Source organism: Choloepus didactylus, chromosome 23 (genome assembly GCF_015220235.1).
Source record: "Choloepus didactylus isolate mChoDid1 chromosome 23, mChoDid1.pri, whole genome shotgun sequence".
NCBI lineage: Eukaryota > Metazoa > Chordata > Mammalia > Pilosa > Megalonychidae > Choloepus > Choloepus didactylus.
In genome coordinates this window covers 23,922,672-23,944,478 of record NC_051329.1, presented here as the reverse complement: position 1 = coordinate 23,944,478, position 21,807 = coordinate 23,922,672, and the positions used below count along the sequence as shown (strand labels likewise).

The 21,807-nt window shown below is 39.4% G+C and overlaps 1 protein-coding gene across 2 annotated transcripts in view; it reads right to left on the bottom strand.

Moving 5' to 3' along the window:
- SRRD (SRR1 domain containing) overlaps window positions 1-21,766 on the bottom strand; it is a 63,360-nt gene extending 41,594 nt beyond the window's left edge. For both annotated transcript variants that reach the window (XM_037816799.1, XM_037816800.1), the window contains exons 1-2: window positions 21,604-21,766; window positions 18,446-18,486 (exon numbers count right to left, since the gene is read on the bottom strand). In XM_037816799.1, coding sequence (XP_037672727.1) covers window positions 18,446-18,486; window positions 21,604-21,758 — 196 coding nt within the window. In that variant the 5' untranslated portion in view covers window positions 21,759-21,766. The remainder of the gene's footprint in view (window positions 1-18,445; window positions 18,487-21,603) is intronic.
- Window positions 21,767-21,807: the final 41 nt, after the last annotated feature.

Here is a 21,807-nt window from a genome sequence, read left to right as displayed (position 1 = left end):
CCAACATGCTTGCTGCAGCTGAGGGACACATTTTAAAGACAGCCATTGAAAGCTGACACTGACATTTTGGAGAATGCCACTTTGAAACACAACCTGGGAGCAAGCAGACAGCAGCTATGTGCCTTGCCAGCTAACAGAGGTTTTCCAGATGCCAGTGGCCTTTCTCCAGTGAAGGTATCCTAACTGTTGATGCCTTACTTGGACACTTTATGGCGTTAAGACTGTAACTTTGTAACCAATTAAACCCCCTTTATAAAAGCAAATCCATTTCTGGTGTTTTGCAAAACGGCAGCATTAGCAAACCAGAACACTGAACTAAACCCCTTTCATAAATCCTGGACCTGTCATGTCTGCAGAAAAACTGACAGGCATAGATCTTCTCGTGGGGGGGTTGGGGGGACCCCTCCTCCTCCAAGAATCAGCCTTTCAGGTAAAAGTTGCTAAAGCTAACAAAAGGAGTGTTAAAAATATATACAGGTAAAAACAAAACAAAACAAAACAACAAAAAATAGCAGATCAACATTCCCTGAGGAGGAAAAGGAAAGAGAAAGTTCTTCCTGGGAGCGAAATACTGCACAAAAAAGGGCAATCTCAAAAATCATTCCATATATGCTGGGAAAGAATCAGAAAAATAAGAACTGAAAAAGTTCTTATCAGCTAAACACAAGCAATGCTAAAGGTCTAGAATAAGTTGAACCAAATGTCAAAGAACAGTTAGAACACAAAACCAATTGTCCCGGTTTGCCAATGCTCCTGTTATGCAAAATACCAGAAATGGACTGGCTTTTATAAAGGGTTTTATTTGGTTACAAATTTACAGTCCTAAGGCTAAGAAAATGTCCAAATTAAGGCATCAACACAAATATGCCTTCAATGAAGAAAGGCCGTTGGCATCCAGAAAACCTCTGTTAGCTGGGAAGTCATGTGGCTGGCGTCTGCTGATCCTGGGTTGTGTTTCAGCTCCTCTCTCATCTCCTGTGCATTCTTGCATTCTTGGTTCTTTCTCCCAGGATGTTTCTCTCCAAGTGCCTGTGGGTCCTGTCTTAGCATATCCCAGAGCAAACTCTGGGCTTCAGCTCTTAGCTAAACATCCTTCTGTCTGCATCTCCAAGCATGTCTAAGCATCAGCATCTGGAAGCGTCTGGGCCTGTGTGGCTCTTTTTAAAGTACTCCAGTAAACTAATAAAGAGTCAACAGGCTGGATGGGTGAGGCCATACCTCCATGGAAATAATCTAATAAAAATAATCACCTATAAGACTGGATTAAAACATGTCTTTTGGAGTGGCATAATATATCCAAACCGGCACACCAATCAAAAGAAAATGGAGTGAAATGACCTCCAGAGTAAACTAATCAAGAAAATAAGGCACCTAGACACCAGCAAAAAATCACAAGTCACACTAGAAGTAAGAAGATATGGCCCAGAGAAAGGAACAAACTAAAACTTCAGAAAAGATACAGGAGTTGGAACAACTAATTAAGGATGGCCAACAAGTTGAAGGAAAATGTGGCAAAAGAGTTGAAGGATATAAAGAAGACACTGGGTGACCACAGAGAAGAACTTGAAAACTTGCAAAAATGACAGAATGTATGGGAATGAAAGGCACAATAGAAAGGATGAGAAATAGAATGGAGATATACAAAAGCAGATTTAAAGAGCCAGAAGAAAGAATTAGTGAAGTACAGGACAAGACACTTAAAATTTTACACACAAAAGAACAGATAGGGAAAGAATGGAAAAATTTGAGCAGAGTCTCAAGGAACTGAAAAACAACATGAATCACACGAATATACATGTTATGGGTATCCGAGAAGGAGAAGAGAAGGGAAAAGGGGCAGAAAGACTAATAGAAGAAATAACCGTCAAAAAATCTCCCAACTCTTATGAAAGACATCAAATGATATGTCCAAAAAGTACAACACGCCCTAAACAGAACAGATCCAAATAGACCTACTCAAAGACACTTACTGGACAGACTGTCAAATGCCAAAGACAAAGAATCCAGAAAGCAGCAAGAGAAAAACAATCCATCACATACAAGACAAGCTCAGTAAGACTTAGTGTGGATTTCTTAGCAGAAACCATGGAGGTGAGAAGGTACTGGTAAGATATATTTAAGATACTGAAACAGAAAAACTGCCAGCCAAGAATTCTATATTCAGTGAAACTGTCCTTCAAAAATGAGGGAGAAGTTGCCTTGACTCTTAAAGACGATTGTATAACAATGTAGCTTACAAGGGGTGACACTGTGATTGTGAAAGCCTTGTGGATCACACTCCCTTTATCCAGTGTATGGATGGATGAGTGGAAAAATGGGGACAAAAACTAAATGAAAAATAGGGAGGGAGGGAGGAGATGATTTGGGTGTTCTTTTTTACTTTTATTTTTTATTCTTATTTTTACTTTTTCTGGTACAAGGAAAATGTTAAAAAAATAGATTGGGGTGATGAATGCACAACTATATGATAGTACTATGAACAACTGATTGTACACCACAGATGACTGTATGATATGTGAATATATCAATAAAACTGAATTAAAAATAAAAGAACATGAGCTTGGCTGAGAGATTCCAAATGGAGTCGAGAGGTCACTCTGGTGGACATTATAGATATGCACTATATAGATAACACCTCTTAGGCTTTAATGTATTGGAATAGCTAGAAGTAAATACCTGAAACTACCAAACTCCAACCCAGCAGTCTGGACTCCTGAAGACAATTATATAATAATGTAGATTACAAGGGGTGACAGTGTGATTGTGAAGACCTTGTGGATCACACCCCCTTTAGCTAGTGTATGGATGAGTGGAGGAATGGGGATAAAAACTAAAGGACAAACGGGGTGGGATGGGGGGATGATTTGGGTGTTCTTTTTTCACTTTATTTTTTATTCTTGTTCTGGTTCTTTCTGATGTAAGGAAAATGTTCAGAGATAGATTGTGGTGATGAACGCATGACTATGTTATCATACTGTGGACAGTGGATTGTATATCATGGATGATTGTATGGTGTGTGAATGTATTTCAATAAAACTGAATTTAAAAAAAAAAAAAAAAGAACATGAGCTTTTCTGGGGTACATAACAGTTTCAAACCATCACAGTGGGTGTCATTTCCTTTTACATTCTCCTAAATTATCCATAAATTGATTTGAACCCCAAATGTATAATTTTGTGGAACTCAGCAAGTTAGTTATAAAACCAACATGGCAGATCAAGGGGTCAACAATAGTCAGGAGACTTTTCAAGATGTCAGTGTTTTTTGTTATGAAATTAACCATTTTAAAATATATATCTTAATAATGCATTTATATTTATTTTCCCTTGCATTTTTTTTATTCCCTTCACCAATTGTTTCTATTTCATTCCTAGTTATATTTCTTATTTCTTACTGGTCTTCAGGAATTTGTCATACATGATTGATAAAATATTTTGTCTACAGTACAGACAGTATATCTGTATTCTTTCCACTTTCCTCCTACTGTATTGCTTACCATTTGACTTAGTTTATTATCTTTCCCTATAGTGAGAACTAGAAATTCATTCAAACTTAACTGGAATTTATTTTCTTGCTATTGCTTCTTAATCTGATGCCACACTTTTTCTTGAATTCATTTTTATGTTGCTGAAAACACCATCAATAATTTTTAAGATATAATTAAATTGAATACTTTCCAATTTTGCACATTTTCAAATACACTGTACACAGATCTTAAGTGTACAATTCAATAAGTTTATACAAATGCTTGCACCTATGTGACTGCTCAACATTTATATCTCTCCGATAATGGCCTTGAAGCCCCTTCTCCCTCAACCTTCTCACTACCACAAAGTGACTACTCTACTAATGTTTTTCACCGTAAATTAATTTTACTTGTCTAGAACTTCATATGTACTGTTCATCTTTGTTCTTTTTTTCTGTCAACATGTTTTTGAGATTAATCTGGTTATTATAGGTTTTTAGAAGTTTCTACATATTTTTTGCTGAGAAACATTCCATTGTTTAAATATAAGACAATCTGTCTATTCAGTCTCCAACCGGTGGATATTTAGATTGTTTCAATTCATTATTATAGATAGATGATAGAGAGAATGAAAGACAGAGATAGATGGATGGATGGATGGATGGATGGATTTCAGGAGAAATCTCCATCTTGCTTCTCTATGTTTCTGATGAGGAAAGCATGACTGGCTAGCAGCTTTTCAGTTAGTAGTTTAATAAGCCTAATATTTGTCTCATGGTTTTAATTCCATACATCGTGGGGTTTTTTTTTCTGCTATTATTACTGTTAACTTTAATGTTGGAGGTTTTTCTGGGACTTTGTAGAGAAGGATGTTCAATTCTTTAGAAATGTGTGTGTGTGTGTGTGTGTGTGTGTGTGTGTGTGTGTGTGTGGACTGTGGGTTTCTTTCTTTCTTTCTTCCTTTCCTTTTACTGCAACCATTTGTTATTTCCAGAAATAGCTTAACTACCCCCATTCATCGGTGACACCATTTATACTTTTCTAATGCTTAAATGAATTGTTAATAAACTTTATGTCATTTCAGTAAGATTTTGATTATGGAAGGAAAGATTAAAAAATGTTTAATCTGTTTGCCTTTTTAAACCAATAAACTGCTTCTCACATTATTACAAAAATGAGGGAGAGGTTAAAATATTTACAGATAAACAGACACAGAGAGTACGTGAACAAGAGACCTCCTCTGTAAGAAATACTAAAGGGAATGCTACAGGCTGATAGGAAAAGACAGGAGAGAGAAGTCTGAAGGGGGGTGTAGAAATGAAGATTTTCAGTGAGGGTAACCAAAAGGGTAAAAAGAGGGAGAAAAAAAAAAAAAGATATGACATAAAATCCAAGGACAAAATGGCTGAAGAAAGTACTGGCTTTACAGTAATAACATGGAATATTAATGGATTAAACTCCCCAATCAAAAGACAAAGACTGGCCAAAAAAGATTTAAAAACAACCAAAACAACAACAACAACAACAAAAACAGGATCCTTCTATATGCTGTCTGCAAGAGACTCAGTTTAGACCCAAGGACAAAAATAGGTTGAAAGTGAAAGGATGTAAAAAGATAATCCATGCAAACAGCAACCAGAAAAGAGCAGAGGTAGCTATATTAATGTCAGAAAAATTAGACTTTAAATGTAAAACAGTCAAAGGAGAAAAAAAGAACACTATTAATAAAAGGGATAATTAATCAAGAAGAAATAATCATAAATATTTATGCACCTAGCCAGGGTGCCCCAAAATACATGAGGCAAACACTGGCAACACTGAAGGGAGGACTAGATGCCTCTACAATAATAGTTGAAGACTTAAATATACCGCTCGCATCAATGGATAGAACATCCAGACAGAGGATCAATAAGGAAACAGAGATCTTGAATAATGTGATAAATGAACTAGATTTAACAGACATTTACAGAACACTGCACCAAACAACAGCAGGATATATATTCTTCTCAAGTGCTCATGGATCATTCTCCAGGATACACCACAAGCTGGGTCACAAAGCAGGTCTCAATAAATTAAAAAAGACTGAAATTATACAAAACACTTTCTTGAATTACAACGGGATAAAGCTGGAAATCAATAACAGGCAGAGGGCTGGAAAATTCACAAATATATTGAAGCTAAAAAACACCCTTTTAAAAAACATGCAATTTTACTGAGATATATTCACATACTGTTCTAGTTTGCTAATGCTGCCAGAATGTGAAACACCAGAGATGGATTGGCTTTTACAAAAGGGGGTTTATTTGGTTACACAGTTACAGTCTTAAGGTCATAAAGTGTCCAAGGTAACACATCAGCAATTGGGTACCTTCACTGGAGGATGGCCAGTGGTGTCCGGAAAACCTCTGTTAGCTGGGAAGGCACGTGGCTGGCCTCTGCTCCAAAGTTCTGGTTTCAAAATGGCTTTCTCCGAGGACGTTGTCCTCTAGGCAGCAGTTCCTCAAAAATGTCACTCTTAGTTGCATTTGGGGTATTTGTCCTCTCTCAGCTTCTCTGGAGCAAGAGTCTGCTTTCAACAGCCGTCTTCAAACTGTCACCTGCAGCTTCAAACTGTCATCTGCAGCTCCTGTGCTTTCTTCAAAGTGTCCGTCTTGGCTGTAGCTCCTCTTCAAAACATCACTCACAGCTGCACTGAGTTCCCTCTGCCCATCAGCTCATTTATATAGCTCCAGTGATCAAGGCCCACCACTGATCAAGGCCCACCCTAAATGGGCGGAGCAACACTTCCCACCCTAAATGGGCGGAGCAACCCTAAATGGGCGGAGCAACACCTCCATGGAAATATCCAATCAGAGTCATCACCCACAGCTGGGTGAGGTGCATTCCAAAGAAACACTCAAAGAATTACAATCTAATCAACACTGATAACATCTTCCCACACAAGATTACATCAAAGATAATGGTGTTTGGGGCACACAATATATTCAAACTGGCACACATACCATACAGTCATCTGAAGTGGATAATCAATTGTTCACAGTATCATCATATAGTTAAACAACACTCTCCTAAACAACCTGTGGGTCAGGGAAGAAATTACAAGAGAAACCAATAAATACCTCAAGGCAAATCAAAATGAGAGCAGATGATATGATCTTGTATGTAGAAAGTCCCGAAACATCTACAAAAAAGCTACTAGAGCTAATAAACGAGTTCAACAAAGTAGCAGGATACATATCAACATACAAAAACAGAAGTGTTTCCATACACTAGTAATGAGCAATCTGAGGAGGATATCAAGAAAAACATTCCATTTACAATAGCAACCAGAAGAATCAAATATCTAGGAATAAATTTAACCAAGGACATAAAGGGCCTATTCAAAGAAAACTAGAAAACATTGCTGAAAGAAATCAAGAAAGACCTAAATAAATAGAAGGACCTACCATATTCATGGATTGGAAGACTTAAATATAGCTGACAATTCTACCCAAAATGTTTTACAGATTCAACATAATACCAATCAAAATCCCAACAACTTAATTTGCAGAAATAGAAAACACAATAATTGAATTTATTTGGAAGGGCAAGGTGCCCCAAATAGCTAAAAATTGAGAAAAAATAATGAAGTTGGAGGTCTCACACTACTTGGCTTTAAAGTATATTACAAAGCTATGGTGGTCAAAACAGCATGGTACTGGAATAAAGATAGAGATATTGTTCAGTGGAATCAAATAATCAAATTGAGAATTCAAAAAAGACCCTCTCTTCTATGGACAACTGATTTTTGACAAGTTCACCCAACTGGGATAGAACAGCCTCTTCAACAAATGGTGCTTGGAGAACTGGATATCCATATCCAAAAGAATGAAAGAGGACCCTGTGCCAGTTTGGATATATTATGTCCCCCAGAAAAGCCATATTCATTAATGCAATCTTGTGGAGGCAGACTGATTAGTCTGTGGCTTAGAGTGGAACCTCTGACTGAATTATTTCCATGGAGGTGTGGACCCTGCCCATTCAGGGTGGGTCTTGATTAGTTCACTGGAGTATTTAAGAGAGAAGCTAATAATGTGCTCACAGACATAGGGGACTAGTGGTTTCATGGGTTGAGCCCTCTACCACAGGATTTGCCTTTGGGAAGACTGTTGCTGCAAAGGAGAGGCTAGGCCTCCCTATAATTGTGCCTAAGAGCCTCCTCACGAATGCCTCTTTGTTGCTCAGATGTGGCCCTCTCTCTCTACCTAAGCCAACTTGAAAGGTGAAATCACTGCCCTCCCCCCTACATGGGATCAGACACCTAGGGGAGTGAATCTCCCTGGCAACGTGGAATATGACTCCTGGGGAGGAACATAGACCCGGCATTGTGGGACGGAGAACATCTTCTTGACCAAAAGGGGGAAATGAAAGGACACGAAATAAGCTTCAGTGGCAGAGAGATTCCAGAATGAGCTGAGAGGTCACTCTGGTGGGCACTCTTACGCACAATGTAGACAACACTTTTTAGGTTCTAATGAATTGAGGTAGCTGGTGGTAGATACCTGAAACTAGCAAACTACAACCCAGAACCCATGAATCTCGAAGATGATTGTATAAAAATGTAGCTTATGAGGGGTGACAATGGGATTGGGAAAGCCATAAGGACCACACTCCCCTTTGTCTAGTTTATGGATGGATGAGTAGAAAAATGGGGGAAGGAAACAAACAGACAAAGGCACCCAGTGTTCTTTTTCACTTTAATTGCTCTTTTTCACTTTAATTATTATTCTTGTTATTTTTGTGTGTGTGGTAATGAAGGTGTCAGGGATTGATTTAGGTGATGAATGTACAACTATGTAATGGTACTGTGAACAATCAAATGTACAATTTGTTTTGTATGACTGCATGGTATGTGAATATATCTCAATAAAATGAACAAAACAAAACAAAACAAACAGAGAGAACTCTCATTCATAGTGCAGGGGCTGGCAGTGGAAAATTTAGTTTGCTACTTCCATTTCCTCTCTCTGAACTGATAAGTCAGAGACACAATGTAACTGACTAACAGGAGCTCAGAGATTATTACTTATGTAACTCTCTGTGGTAGTTTGAAGCTATTATATACCTCAGAAAAGGCCATGTTCTTTTAATCCATTCCTGTGGGGACAGACTTATTGTGGGTAGGACTTTTGGATTAGGTTGTTTCAATTGAATAGTGACCCAACCCTTTCAAGATGAGTCTTGATCCCCTCACAGGAGTCCTTTGTAAGAGGATAAAGGACACATAGAAAAAGCCCAGAGAGCTCAGAGAAGTCCCAGAGAAGCTGAGAGATGAGATTCGGAGAAGCACCCGGAGAAGCTGGGAGATGGGAGCAACGGGAAGCTAGAGCAATGAATCACAAGAGAGAAGGACCAGCAGATGTTGCCATGTGCCTTGATATCTGAGAGGAGTCCTAGCTTGCCAGTACCAGTCTTCAGAGAAGGTATCGTCCTACTGATGCCTTAATTGGGACATTTTCAGGGCCTTACAACGGTAAATATGTAAGCTAATAAATCCCCATTGTTCAAAGCCAAAAAGACAAAAAGACAAAAAAAAAAAAAAAAGAAAGAGAGAAGCTAAGAGCTGACACAGAGCCAGATGCTTGCTGACATTTGGAGATGCCTGGAGAGGTGGACAGAAGGACATCTGGAGATGCTAAGCTAATAGATGAAGCCCAGAGTTTGCCCCGGAGAAGCTGAGAGAGGACCCCCAGATGCTTAGAGAGAAATGCCCTGGGAGAAAGAAGCAAGGATGCACAGGAGCTGTGAGAGAGGAGCTAAGACAAAAGCCCAGAGACATTTTGGAGAAAGCCATTTTGAAACACAATCCAGGAGTAAAGGACCAGGAGACACAAGCCATGCTCCTTCCCGGCCGACAGAGGTATTCCGGATGCCATCGCCCATTCTTCAGTGAAGGTATCCTCTTGTTAATGCCTTAGTTTGGACACTTTTATGGCCTTAGGACTGTAAATTTGTAACCTAATAAATCTCCTTTATAAAAGCCAATCCATTTCTGGTATTTTGCATAACGGCTGCCTAGCAAACTGGAACAGACCGCTATTTCTCACACCTTATACAAAAATTAACTCAAAATGGGTCAAAGACCTAAAGATTAGAGCTAAGACCATAAAACTCTTAGAAGAAAATGTAGGGAAGTATCTTAAAGATCCTGTGATAGGAAGTGGTTTCCTAGTCCTTATACCCAAAGCACAAGCAATGAAAGAAGAAACAGATAAGTGGGATTTCCTCAAAATTGAATACTTTTGTGCCTTAAAGAACTTTGTGGCAACCTACTCAATGGGAGACAATATTTGGAAACCACATATCTGATAATATATATATATTATATATAGAGAGAGATCCTAAAACTCAACAACAAAAACACATACAACCCAATTAAAAAATGGGGAAAATACACAGACACTTTTCTAAAGAGGAAATACAAATGTAAAGGTTCAGAAATAGTTAACACAATACTGTGTGATGGTAGCACAATAGTGTAACTGTAATTAACAAAGCTGTGTACAAGTATGGTTGAAAGAGGAAGGCTAGAGATGTATATGTCACCAGAAGGAAAGCTAGAGGATAAAAACTGGGACTATATAACTTAGCAAAACCTAGAGTGGACTACGATGGTGACTAACTGTATAAATATTAGAAAACTAGAACAAATGTACATCACTATTGCAAGATGTTAATAATAGGATGGTATATGGGAAAATACGAGTAATATAAACTCAGGTCTATAGTTAACAGTAACATTATATTTTCCCATTAATAGCCTTCCATTAATGGTAATAAAAGTACTGTAACAAAGCTAAATGTCAATGATAGGGGGATATAAGGGGTATGGGATTTTTTTTCTTCAGAAGAAATGAGAATGTTCTCACATGAACCATAGTAGCAAATGCATAATTATGTGATTATACCAAGAGCCACTGATTGTACACTTAGGGGGTATTCTATGGTATGTAAATAAAACTTAAAAAAAAAAAAATAGGGGGGGGATAAGCATTTGTTTTGGGTTTTCTTTTTTCTTTTTATTTCTTTTTCTGGAGTAATTAAAATGCTCTAAAATTGATCATGGTGATGAATGCACAACTATGTAATGATATTGTAAGCCACTGATTGTATACTTTGGATGGTTTGTATGGTATGTGCATATTTGTCAATAAAATTGCATTTAAAAATAAAAAAGCATACAAAGCCCCCTTGAGGCCCTGAGGAAGAGTGTGGAAATACTAAACTTCCCCAGTTGGGGAATTCCTGATATTCTTGCAAGCATTGGGGACTACTAGTTCAATAGGCCGAGCACTTGATCTTGGGGCTTGCCCTTTTGAAGCTTGTTACTGCAAAGGAGAGGCTAAGCCTACTTACAATTGTGCCTGAGAGGCACCCCAGAGAACCTCTTTTGTTGCTCAGATGTGGCCTCTCTCTCTAAGCCAACTTGGCAGGTAAACTCACTGCCCTCCCCCCATGTGGGACATGACTCCCAGAGGTATAAATCTCCTGGGCAAGTGGGGCATGACTCCTGAGAATGAGCCTGGACCCGGCTTTGTAGGACTGAGAAATCTTTCTGGGCCAAAAAGGGGAACGGAAATGAAACAAAATAAACTTTCAGTGGCTGAGAGATTTCAAATGGAGTCGAGAGGTCATTCTGGAAGTAACTCTTATGCATTATATGGATATCCCTTCTTAGTTTTTAGTGTATTAGAATAGCTAGAAGAAAATACCAGAAGCTGTTGAACTGCATTCAAGTAGCCTTGTTTCTGGAGGCGACTGTATAACTATATACCTTATATGGTGTGACCATATGATTGTGAAAACTTTATGGCTCATACTCCCTCATTTCTATGGACAGATGAGTAGAAAAATGGGGACAAAAAGTAAATGAGTCATGGGGGATAGGGGGTATGGGATGTATTAGGTGATCTTTTTAACTTTTATTTTTATTCTTTTTTTTATTGTTTGGAGTAATGAAAATGTTCAAAAAGTGATTGTGGTGATGAATGCACAACTATATGATGATACTGTGAACAACTGTTGCACACTTTGGATGATTGTATGGTATGTGGATACATTTCAATAAAATTGCGTTAAAAAAACATGTTACAAAGCTACAGTGGTCAACACAACAAGGTACTTGCATAAGTATGCTCATATTGATCAATGGAATCGAATTGAGATTTCAAAATAGACCCTCAAATCTATGGCCAATTGCTTTTTTGACAAGACTCCCAAGTCCACTTAACTGGCACAGAACAGTCTTTTCCATAGAAGTCATGCCCAATAGACTGAAAGAGAAACCTTTATCTCACACCCTATATAAAAATTAACTCAAAATAGATCACACACCTAAATATGAGAGCCAATACCATAAAACTCCAGAAGAAAATGTAGGGAAACTTCTTGAAGAACTTGTGGTAACCTAAACAATGTGATAAACGAATCTGACTTAACAGACATATATAGAACATTACATCCCAAATCACGAGGATACACATTCTTCTCCAGGCTCACAGAACTTTTTCCAGAATAGATCATATGCTGGGCCATTAAACAAGCCTCAACAAATTTAAAAACATTGAAATTACTCAAAGCACATTCTCTTATCACAATGGAATACAATTAGAAGTCAATAACCATCAGAGATTTAGAAAATTTTCAAATATCTGGAAGTTAAAACAACACACTCCTAAACAATCAGTGGGTTAAAGAAGAAATAGCAAGAGAAGTTGCTAAATATCTAGAGATGAATGAAAATGAGAGTACAACATATCAAAACCTATGGGATGCAGTGAAGGCAGTACTGAGAGGGAAATTTATAGCTCTATTAAACGCATATACAAAAAGGAAGAAAGAGCTAAAATTAAAGAACTAATGGAACTGAAGAAGCTAGAAAATGAATACCAAACTAATCCTAAACGAAGTAGAAGAAAAGAAATAACAAGGATTAAAGCAGAAATAAATGACATAGAGAACAAAAAAACAGAATAAATAAAACCAGAAGTTGGTTCTTTGAGAAGATCAACAAGATTGACAAGCCCCTAGCTAGACTGACAAAATAAAAAAGAGAGAAGACCCAAATAAACAAAATGATAAATGAGACAGGGGACATTATTACAGATCCCGAAGAAATTAAAAAAATTGTAAGAGGATACTATGAACAACTGTACGCCAACAAACTAGATAATGTAGAGGAAATGGACAATTTCCTGGAAACACATGAACAACCTAGACTGACCAGAGAAGAAACAGAAGATCCCAACAAACCAATCACAAAGCAAGGGTATCTAATCGGTCATCAGAAAGCTTCCCACAAATAAATGCCCCGGGCCAGATGGCTTCACAGGGGAATTCTACCAAATGTTCCAAAAAGAACTGACACCAATCTCACTTAAACTCTTTCAAAACATCGAGGAAAATGGAACACTACCTAACTCATTTTATGAAGTTAACATCACTCTAATACCAAAACCAGGTAAAGATGCTACAAGAAAACTATAGGCCAATCTCCCCAATGAATATAGATGCAAAAATTATCAACAAAATACTTGGCTTTCATGAGTGTAATCTCTCTTCTTATATCTGAGGATATTCATTATAGTTGTTTTAGTTTTTTCTCCTGCATTGTCTGTTTCCTTCATGTTTCTTTTTGTCTATTTGCCTTGGTAACTGTCTTTCCCGAAAGAGGGTTTTCTCAGAAGTCGGGTGATCCTTGAAGGTCTGCTCGCTTTTCAGAGTGAGGGACCTTAGAGGTGATTGGAAGTGTCCTCCTTGACCCCTCCACCTCCACCTCCCTTCCACAGCCAGTCCTGAGCATGCCCTGCTCTCCCCCTCCACACATCACGAACCCCAAGAGCGCATCCTCTGGGGTATCTCCATGTATTAGCTATGTGACCTAGAAAAAGTCATATTATCCCTCTATTGCTCGGTTTCTTCATTTTAAATTGGGATTAATAACAGTTACTTACCTCAGCAGGTTGCTTTGGGATTGAATGAGTTTAGCAGAGTACCTGACACATAGTTAGCACCATTTAATTGTTAGCTATTTTGAAAACCACTCCGGGCCAAATCACTATCATTTCTCACATGGATTATTGTAATATCAGTCACTCTGTATTAAATAATCATCTCCTCCCTTGCTTTGTTTTTCCCCGTTGCAGATCACCATGTGTGGTACATCTATTTATTTGCTTATGTAAGCGCAGGGATTTTGTTTTGTTCCCAGAACTTACAGCAGGGCCTGTCCTACATAAGAAGCTTAATAATGTGTCTTGTTTGCTTTTTTTTTAAACAGTTTCATTCACACACCCTACAATCTATCCAAAGTGTCCAATCAGTGCTCTCAAGGTAATCTCAGAGCTGTCCTTTCATCAGCACAATCATTTTAGAACATTTTCGTAGCTCCAAAAAGAAAAACCCCATGCCACTTAAACCTTCCTTGACTGATACTTAGCATCGGTGTGGTACTTTTGTTTCAACTCATGGAAGAACATTAAGATATTACTGTTAACCTTAGTTCATAGATTGCATGAGGTGCATTTTTTCCCCAGATGCCACCCCAGTATTAACACCATGTAGATTGTGACATACATTTGTTCTAATTCATGGAAGAACATTCTTGTATTTGGACTATTAACCACCTTCATCCTCCCCCACAAGATTCACTGTTACATAGTCACTTGTTTCATCCTCCAGCTTTCCTTCTAGTGAAAAGCCTGACCCTAAACTTCCCCTTTCAACCACAATCACACGCGATTCAGTAGTTATATACATTCATGATACTGTGCTACCATCACCTCTGTCCATTTCCAAACATTTACAGTCAACCTTTTTAAAAAATCATGCACAAATTAAGCATTGGTTCCCCATGCTCTATCCCCATTACTTTCCTGGTGGCGTATATTCTAGATACTAACTCCACAAGTTTGCTCATTATATTCGTATCAGTGAGATCACACCATATTTTTCCTTTTGTGTCTAGCTTATTTCACTCAACATAATGTCCCCCAGGTTTGTCCCTGTTGTTGCATGCCTCAGGACTTCATTCCTTCTTATAGCTGTATGACATCCCATCATATGTATATACCACATTTTTTTTTTTTAGCCTTTCATTGGTTGATGGAGCCTTGGATTGCTTACATCTTCTGGCAATTGTGAATAATGCCACTATAAACATCGGTATGCAAATGTCTTTTTGCGTCCCTACTTGCACCTCTTCTGGGTATATAACTAGTTGCAGGAATGCCAGATCACATGGCAGTTGTATACTTAGCTACCCAAGGAACTGCCAAACTATCTTCCACAGTGGCTGTACCATTGTACATTCCAACCAGCAGTAAATGAGTATCCCTGTTTCCTCACATCCTCTCCATTACTTATAGTTTTCTTTTTGTTTAATAGTGGCCATTCTAGTGGGTGTGAGATGGTATCTCATTGTGATTTCGATTTGCATTTTCCTAATAGCTAGTGAAGTTCACTATCTTTTTCATGTGCTTTTTAGTCATTTGTATTTCTTCTTTAGAGAATGTCTGTTCATGTCTTTTGCCTGTTTTTTAATTTGGTTGTTTTTTTTTTTTTGTTGAGTTGTAGGATTTCTTTGTATATTCTAGATATCAAACCTTTTTTTGGATATGTGGTTTCCAAGTAGTTTCTCCATTGAGTATGCTGCCTTTTCACCTTCTTGACAAGGTTTTTTGAAGCACAAAAGCATTCAGTTTTCAGGAGGAACAATTAATTTTTTTCTTTTGTTGCTTGTGCTTTGGGTGTAAGGTTGAAGGAACTACCCTCTACCATAAGTTCTTTTTTTTTTTTAACTTTATCAAAAAATTAAAAAAACAAAAAAAAAAAACAAAATTTCAAACAAAACCAAAGCAAAGGAATAAGAAAAACAAATAACTTAAGATAACTACATTTCTCCCAACTTGTTCCTACCATACCCCCAAAAAATTAACAAACCACAGTCGTTCTTGAGCATCCCATAACATTAAGTTTACCCTCCGTAACTTATCTGTTCTTATTAGACTATCATTACCCCTTTACTAGTTGCTGTCTATCTCTAGGTCCCCTACATTCTACAATATAAACCATTTACTTTACATTTTTCACAGAGTTCACATTAGTGCTAACATACAATATCTCTCTTTTTGTGCCTGGCTTATTTTATTCAGCATTATGTCTTTAAGGTTCATCCATGTTGTCACATGTTGTACAACCTCATTCCTTCTTACTGCCATGTGTATGTACCACATTTTGCTTATCCACTCAGCTGCTGAAGGACATTTGGATTGTTTCCAACTCTTGGCAATTGTGAATAATGCTGCTATGAACACTGGTGTGCAAATATCTGTTCGTGTCACTGCTTTCACATCTTCTGGGTATACACGGAGAAGTGCAATCGCTGGGTCAAATGGTATCTCTATATCTAGTTTTCTAAGGAACTGCCAGACTGACTTCCAGAGTGGCTGAACCATTATACAGTCCCACCAACAATGAATAAGAGTTCCAATTTCTCCACATCCCCTCCAGCACTTGTAGTTTCCTGTTTGTTTAATGGCAGCCAGTCTAACTGGTGTGAGATGATATCTCATTGTGGTCTTAATTTGAATCTCCCTAATAGCTAGTTAAGATAAAAAACTTTTCATGTGTTTTTTTGCCATTTCTATTTCCTCTTCAGAAAACTGTCTTTTCATATCTTTTGCACATTTTATAATTGGACTGTTTGTACTACTGTCATTGAGTTGTAGGATTTCTTTGCAAACGTAAGATACCAGTCTTGTGAGATACATGGCTTCCAAATATTTTTTTCCTATTGAGTTGGCTGTCTCTTCATCTTTTTGACAAATTCTTTTGATGTACAGAAGCTTTTAAGTTTGAGGAGTTCCCATTTATCTATTTTTTCTTTCGTTGCTTTGTGAGTTGCGTGTAAGATCTAAGAAGTGACCTCCTAATACAAGGTCTTGAAGATGATTCCCCACAGCTAACGCATGGGATACCCCAGAGGATGCACTCTTGGGGCTCAGTGAGTGTGGAGGAGAGCAGGGCATGCTCAGAACTGGCTGTGGAAGGGAGACGGCGGGGGAGGGGGGGTCAAGGAGGGCACTCCCAATCACCTCGAAGGTCCCTCACTCTGAAAAGCAAGCAGACTTTCAAGGATCACCCAACATTTGAGAAAACCCTCTTTCAGGAAGGATAGTTACCAAGGCAAATAGACAAAAAAGAACATGAAGGAAACAGACAATGCAGGAGAAAAAACTAAAACAACTATAACAAATATCCTCAGATATAAGAAGAGATATTACACTCATGAAAAACAAGTTTTTATTTTAAAAGGGAGGGGATGGGATTGGAAAAGGTCTTGGAAATTAAAAAAAAAAAAAAAGTCACACTGTAAATGGCTGGGAATAGGAAGACTTAAGAGCAGCAAATCCAAAGAAGAGGTAGGCTGCAGTTTTCAAGAGCCTAAGGAAAAATACTCCATTCAAATCTTCTCATATAGAGGTGAGTTCTCTTGTCCCTCATTTTTATCATATTCATACTGAATTTAGTTGAACAAATTGTGAGAGAAACAAAAAAGCAAAAAACCATACATCCCAATAATAAGATACTGATCTTCACCTACTGAATTAGTGAAGATATTTTAAAGTAAGACCCCAGGCTAGGAAAGGTTGCTTGGAAAACTAGTTCTTTAGTCCTTGCTGGTAGGAGAATAAATTGGTAAAAACTTTTTGAAGACCAACTTGCTACCCCTCCATGGAGGACTGGTCTGGGTGTTTTCACTGCTAATGGATGCCAAGTTGGCCACTACCTTTTCCTCAATGATTCCACTTCTGAAAATATATCTGTGCTGGTTTGTATACATTACGTCCCCCAGAAAAAGCCATATTCTTTAATGCAATCTTGTAGGGGCATACAAATTAGTGTCGATTAGGTTGGAACCTTCTGATTGAGTGTTTCCATGGAGATGTGACTCACCCAACTGTGAGTGACAACTTTGATTAGGGTGTGACCTCTTGATTGAATGTTTCCATGGAAATGTAGCCCTGCTCATTCAGAGTGGGTCTTGGTTAGTTCACCGGAGTCCTATAAAATGAGCTCACAACAGAGGGACCTCAGAGAAACTGAGAGTGATATTCTGAAGAGGAGGTGCAGCTAAGATTCCGGAGAACGCCATTTTGAAATGCAACCTGGCAGCAAGTGGACACCAGCCACGTGCCTTCCGAGCTAACAGAGGTTTTCCAGACGCCAATGGCCATCTTTCAGTGAAGGTACCCAAATGTTGATGCCTTACCTTGAATACTTTATGGCCTTAAGACTGTAACTTTGTAACCAAATAAACCCCCTTTATAAAAGCCAATCCATTTCTGGTGTTTTGCAAAATGGCAGCCATTAGCAAACTGGAACAATATCCTATGGAAATCATTCTAAATTTAGGAAAATCTTTATGCACAAAGGTGCTTGCTGCAAAGTTTTGGATAATAACTAAAAGCAAGTAAGCTTAAAAAGGAAGCAAACTAAGTGAATATACCGCATTTTCATTCTGTGCATTAATATTCATGTTGCCATGGATTATGCTGAGGAAGAGATAAACACATGGGAGGAAAAGTCTACGTTGTAATGTGAAGGAAAAAGAGCAAGATAAATAAAAATTTCAAAAATAATGAGAATGGTAGCTAACATTTATGCCCTCCTGTGCAGCAGGCAAGCACTGTTCAAAGCACTTAACTAAACAGCCTCATTTAATTCTCAAAACTGTACTATGGGATATGTACATTATCCCCCACATTTCACAGATAAAGAAACTGAGTGTGCTTAAGGGTAGGTCAGAATTATACCCCAGGATGATCACCGCTCTGTGAAGCAGAATGTCCCCAAATAAAGACTGGACTCCATTCTTTGCCCACATTCAGGCCACCTCTCACTCATGCCAATCCCACTCCTGACCCAGATGGTACCCACCTAGTGCTGAACTCCAGAAATCAGAGACAAGTAGGTCCTCCCTGTCAAGAAAAAAAACGGTGTAGTCAATCCCCAATTCTTTCCAGAGCTGCCCTCCCAGTGATTCTCCTGCCCATGAGCAGGGTGCCGTGAGGAGGATGGTGTGCTCTCAGATGCAGGGCCCACTCCTCTGGAGTGACAGGAGTGGGGGGGAGGGCAGGACAAACAACCCCAGGGCCAAACTGCATGCTGCTGGTGCTCAGAGGGCATGAGGGACGGGTTCCTGGAGGAGGCCCCAATTCCCAGGGATGGGTCTAGACAGTGACCTCCAGCAGGGCTGGGCCGGGGTTTGTTCTGTTCACTGTGACACCCTTGGTCCACAAGACAGCCTGGCACAGAGGAGCAGCTGGATGTGCAGTTGTTAAATACACAGATTTAGCCTTTCTGAGCTTTAGTTCTCGTCTCTAAAATAGGGATAAGAATCAAACCTGCCATGGAGGATTACAGAGGGATAACTGTTAGAACAGTTAGTACATACTCAGAAAACAGCCCTCATTATCAGAAATTCTAAAGGTGAAAGCAGACAAAGAGATAAAAATAAGTGTCCAGGCTTTGTTGTTCAAGTCAACCGGTTTCCACCAACCCAGAGAAAACAAAATCAACAGTGAACGAAAATGAACTGGGTCTGAACCCAAAAGCCATAGCCAGGGACAGGGTTCAGAGGACTCTGAGAGAAAAAATCTGAAAACTGAAAAAACTGAAAAAATCTGCCCAGAGCCTACTCAGAGAGAGGAAAGGAGAGTTCTAATGTACACGGAATGCTTGGGAACTTGGTAAGTGCATGCACTTGAGAGCGGTAATATACAGAGCTGAGCCCCTCCCTACTCAAAGCAGTGGTGACTCTTGCCTCCACCTCAATCTCTCATGTGAATGGAGTCTTTTGTGGCTCAGAAGAAGCTTTACTCAGCATCTCCCATCCCATTCTTCACCTAATCTCATGACCTTGAAGCCCACCAAAGTAGAGTTATTAAGGTTTATGCTGCCTCTTTTAAATGGCAAAAAGCTCTAAAGGGCTAGGGAGGAGTCTATCAGTCATTCACACCTGGGTGAGAGTTAGAACAAACCTGTGAATGATTGGGAAAGTGCTAAGCAACAGACAAAAAGGCTTCTAAGTACCTTGATGGGAGGGGCCTTTCCCTGGACTCACTGAGTGAGAAGCAGGGTTACAGGTAAGAGGATCCAGCTGTCTCTCTACAATAAAAAAGGCCCGGGTTTATATGCAGCCCCATGGCTGGGTCCCCACCATCTAGCCCTGCCCCTCTGAATCTGCTTCCCCATCTGTGAGAAGAGAATCCAATGTGAAAATACCTACTGTTCAACAACTTTGAATAATAACACCGTTGGGTATTATTTCCTAAAGCTGAACATAAACCTGCTTTGTGACCCCACAACTCCATTCCTAGGTCCGTACACAACAGAAATGTGTACATATGTTCACAAAGAAAGACACAATAATGTTTATAGCAGTACTATTTGCAACAGCGTCAGACTAAAACTATCCCAAAGTCCACCAACTGTAGCTTACATAAACAAACTGTTATATATTTATACAATGAAATACTGTATAGCAGTGAGAATAGGCAATCTACAACTACAGGTGACAACATGGACATAGCTCCCAAGCACAATGTTGACTGAAAGAAGCCTGATGTGGAAGAATATCTACTATGTGTTTCCATTTATATAGCTAAAATGAAAAACAGGCAAAATTAATCTCTAGTGGTAGAGGTCAGAATAGGGGTTATCATGAAGGGTAGTGACTGGAAGGCGGCCTAAGGAAGGCTTCTGGGGGCATTAATGTTCTGCTTCTTAGTCTGAGTCCACAACATGGGTCACAGTTTGCAAGGATTCATTATGCACTGTGTACTTTCTGGTATGTATGTTAGACCTGAGTATTTTTGTATTTTAAAGGAGATTTGGAAGGCTTCCTCCAGTGAGTGGAGATTAGAGATTTTGCAAAGTTAATGAGCCCCAGCTGGTGAGGGTGGGGGTGGGGGCAGAGGTATAGGGAGAAGTAGGGCACTCCAGGGGGATACTGAAGTCAAGGAAAGAATAACAATGTCAAAGGATCTGGAAAGAGCCTTAGAGTTCCCTAACCTCCCAGGCATGCTCACTTTCACTAGCACCTTCTGAGATCCTAAAAAAATAGTCACTGCTGCTTTTCTCTTAGGTTCTGCCAGCTGGTCAGCAACTTCTTTCTATTCAGTGGTAATCTCTGGGTCATTACTGCCTCTTCGCCCAAACTTCCCCCTTTGGGGGGAGGAGAAGCATGGGGAATGAGTTTGATCTCTCTTCCCTGTGACGGTCCTTCAAATGTTACCTGTAAATGCTAACAAAAGCTGTTCATCTATTGAGTCTTTACTAGACTGCAAATAAGGCAACAACACTAAATAACAGCAGGTATCATTTACTGAGTGTTTCCTGTGTCAGGTACTGCTCTAAGTGCTTTCTAAGGAGTGGGGATAGCAGGGACCATTGTCCAGAAAATGTCGAGTTTGAAGCACAGGTTTTGGAGTCATAAAGAACTTGGTTTGAAATCTAGTTTCATACCTTATCTGTGTCTCTTTAAATTCCCTACCTCCTGTTGTGGCTGTGATACCCAAAATTTATGGTAAAGCATATAGAATGCTTACTCTAGCGCCAGGCACACTGCAGCTGCTCCACAAAATAATGACGCTAATGTAGATGACGATAACGTGTTCCTGTCGCTTCCCTCGTATTAATACCAGTAATAACCAACGCTAGCGTATTTACAGACTCCAGTAGCGCTCACCACGTGCAGGTGTTATTCTAAGTGGTTTACATTTAGTAATTCCCTGAATCCTCAAAACGAGCCTATACAGATACTATTTTTATCCCCATTTCACAGATGAGAAAACTGAGGCACAGAGAAATTACATAACTTAACTAAGGTCACGCAACTGTAATTGCAAGAACGAGAATGCCAGCCTTTACTGAGCGCTTACTATGACTCAAACCGGTACCAGCTCACGTCCGTTAAATCTTCACAACGCCTTTAAAGGCTGGCGGTTATTCCCACTTTACAGATGGTGAGACTGAGGCTCAGAGAAGTCTCCACAAGCGTCAGAATTCCAACCCAGGGCCGAACCCGCACTCACCCGGCCTCCCGGATGCGACGAAGCACTACTCCGCTGTCCGCCTCGAGCGCTGTCTCCGGGCTCCCGGCCACCAGCTCCCTCCGCCGCGGCCGCCGCGCGCCGGTGCGCCTTCTCCGCGGAGCCGCAGCTTGCCAGAGCTCCGCAGAAGCCGCCATTGGCTTCTGTCGTCATCAGCGCGCGGCGCACTCGATCCTTACGTCATCG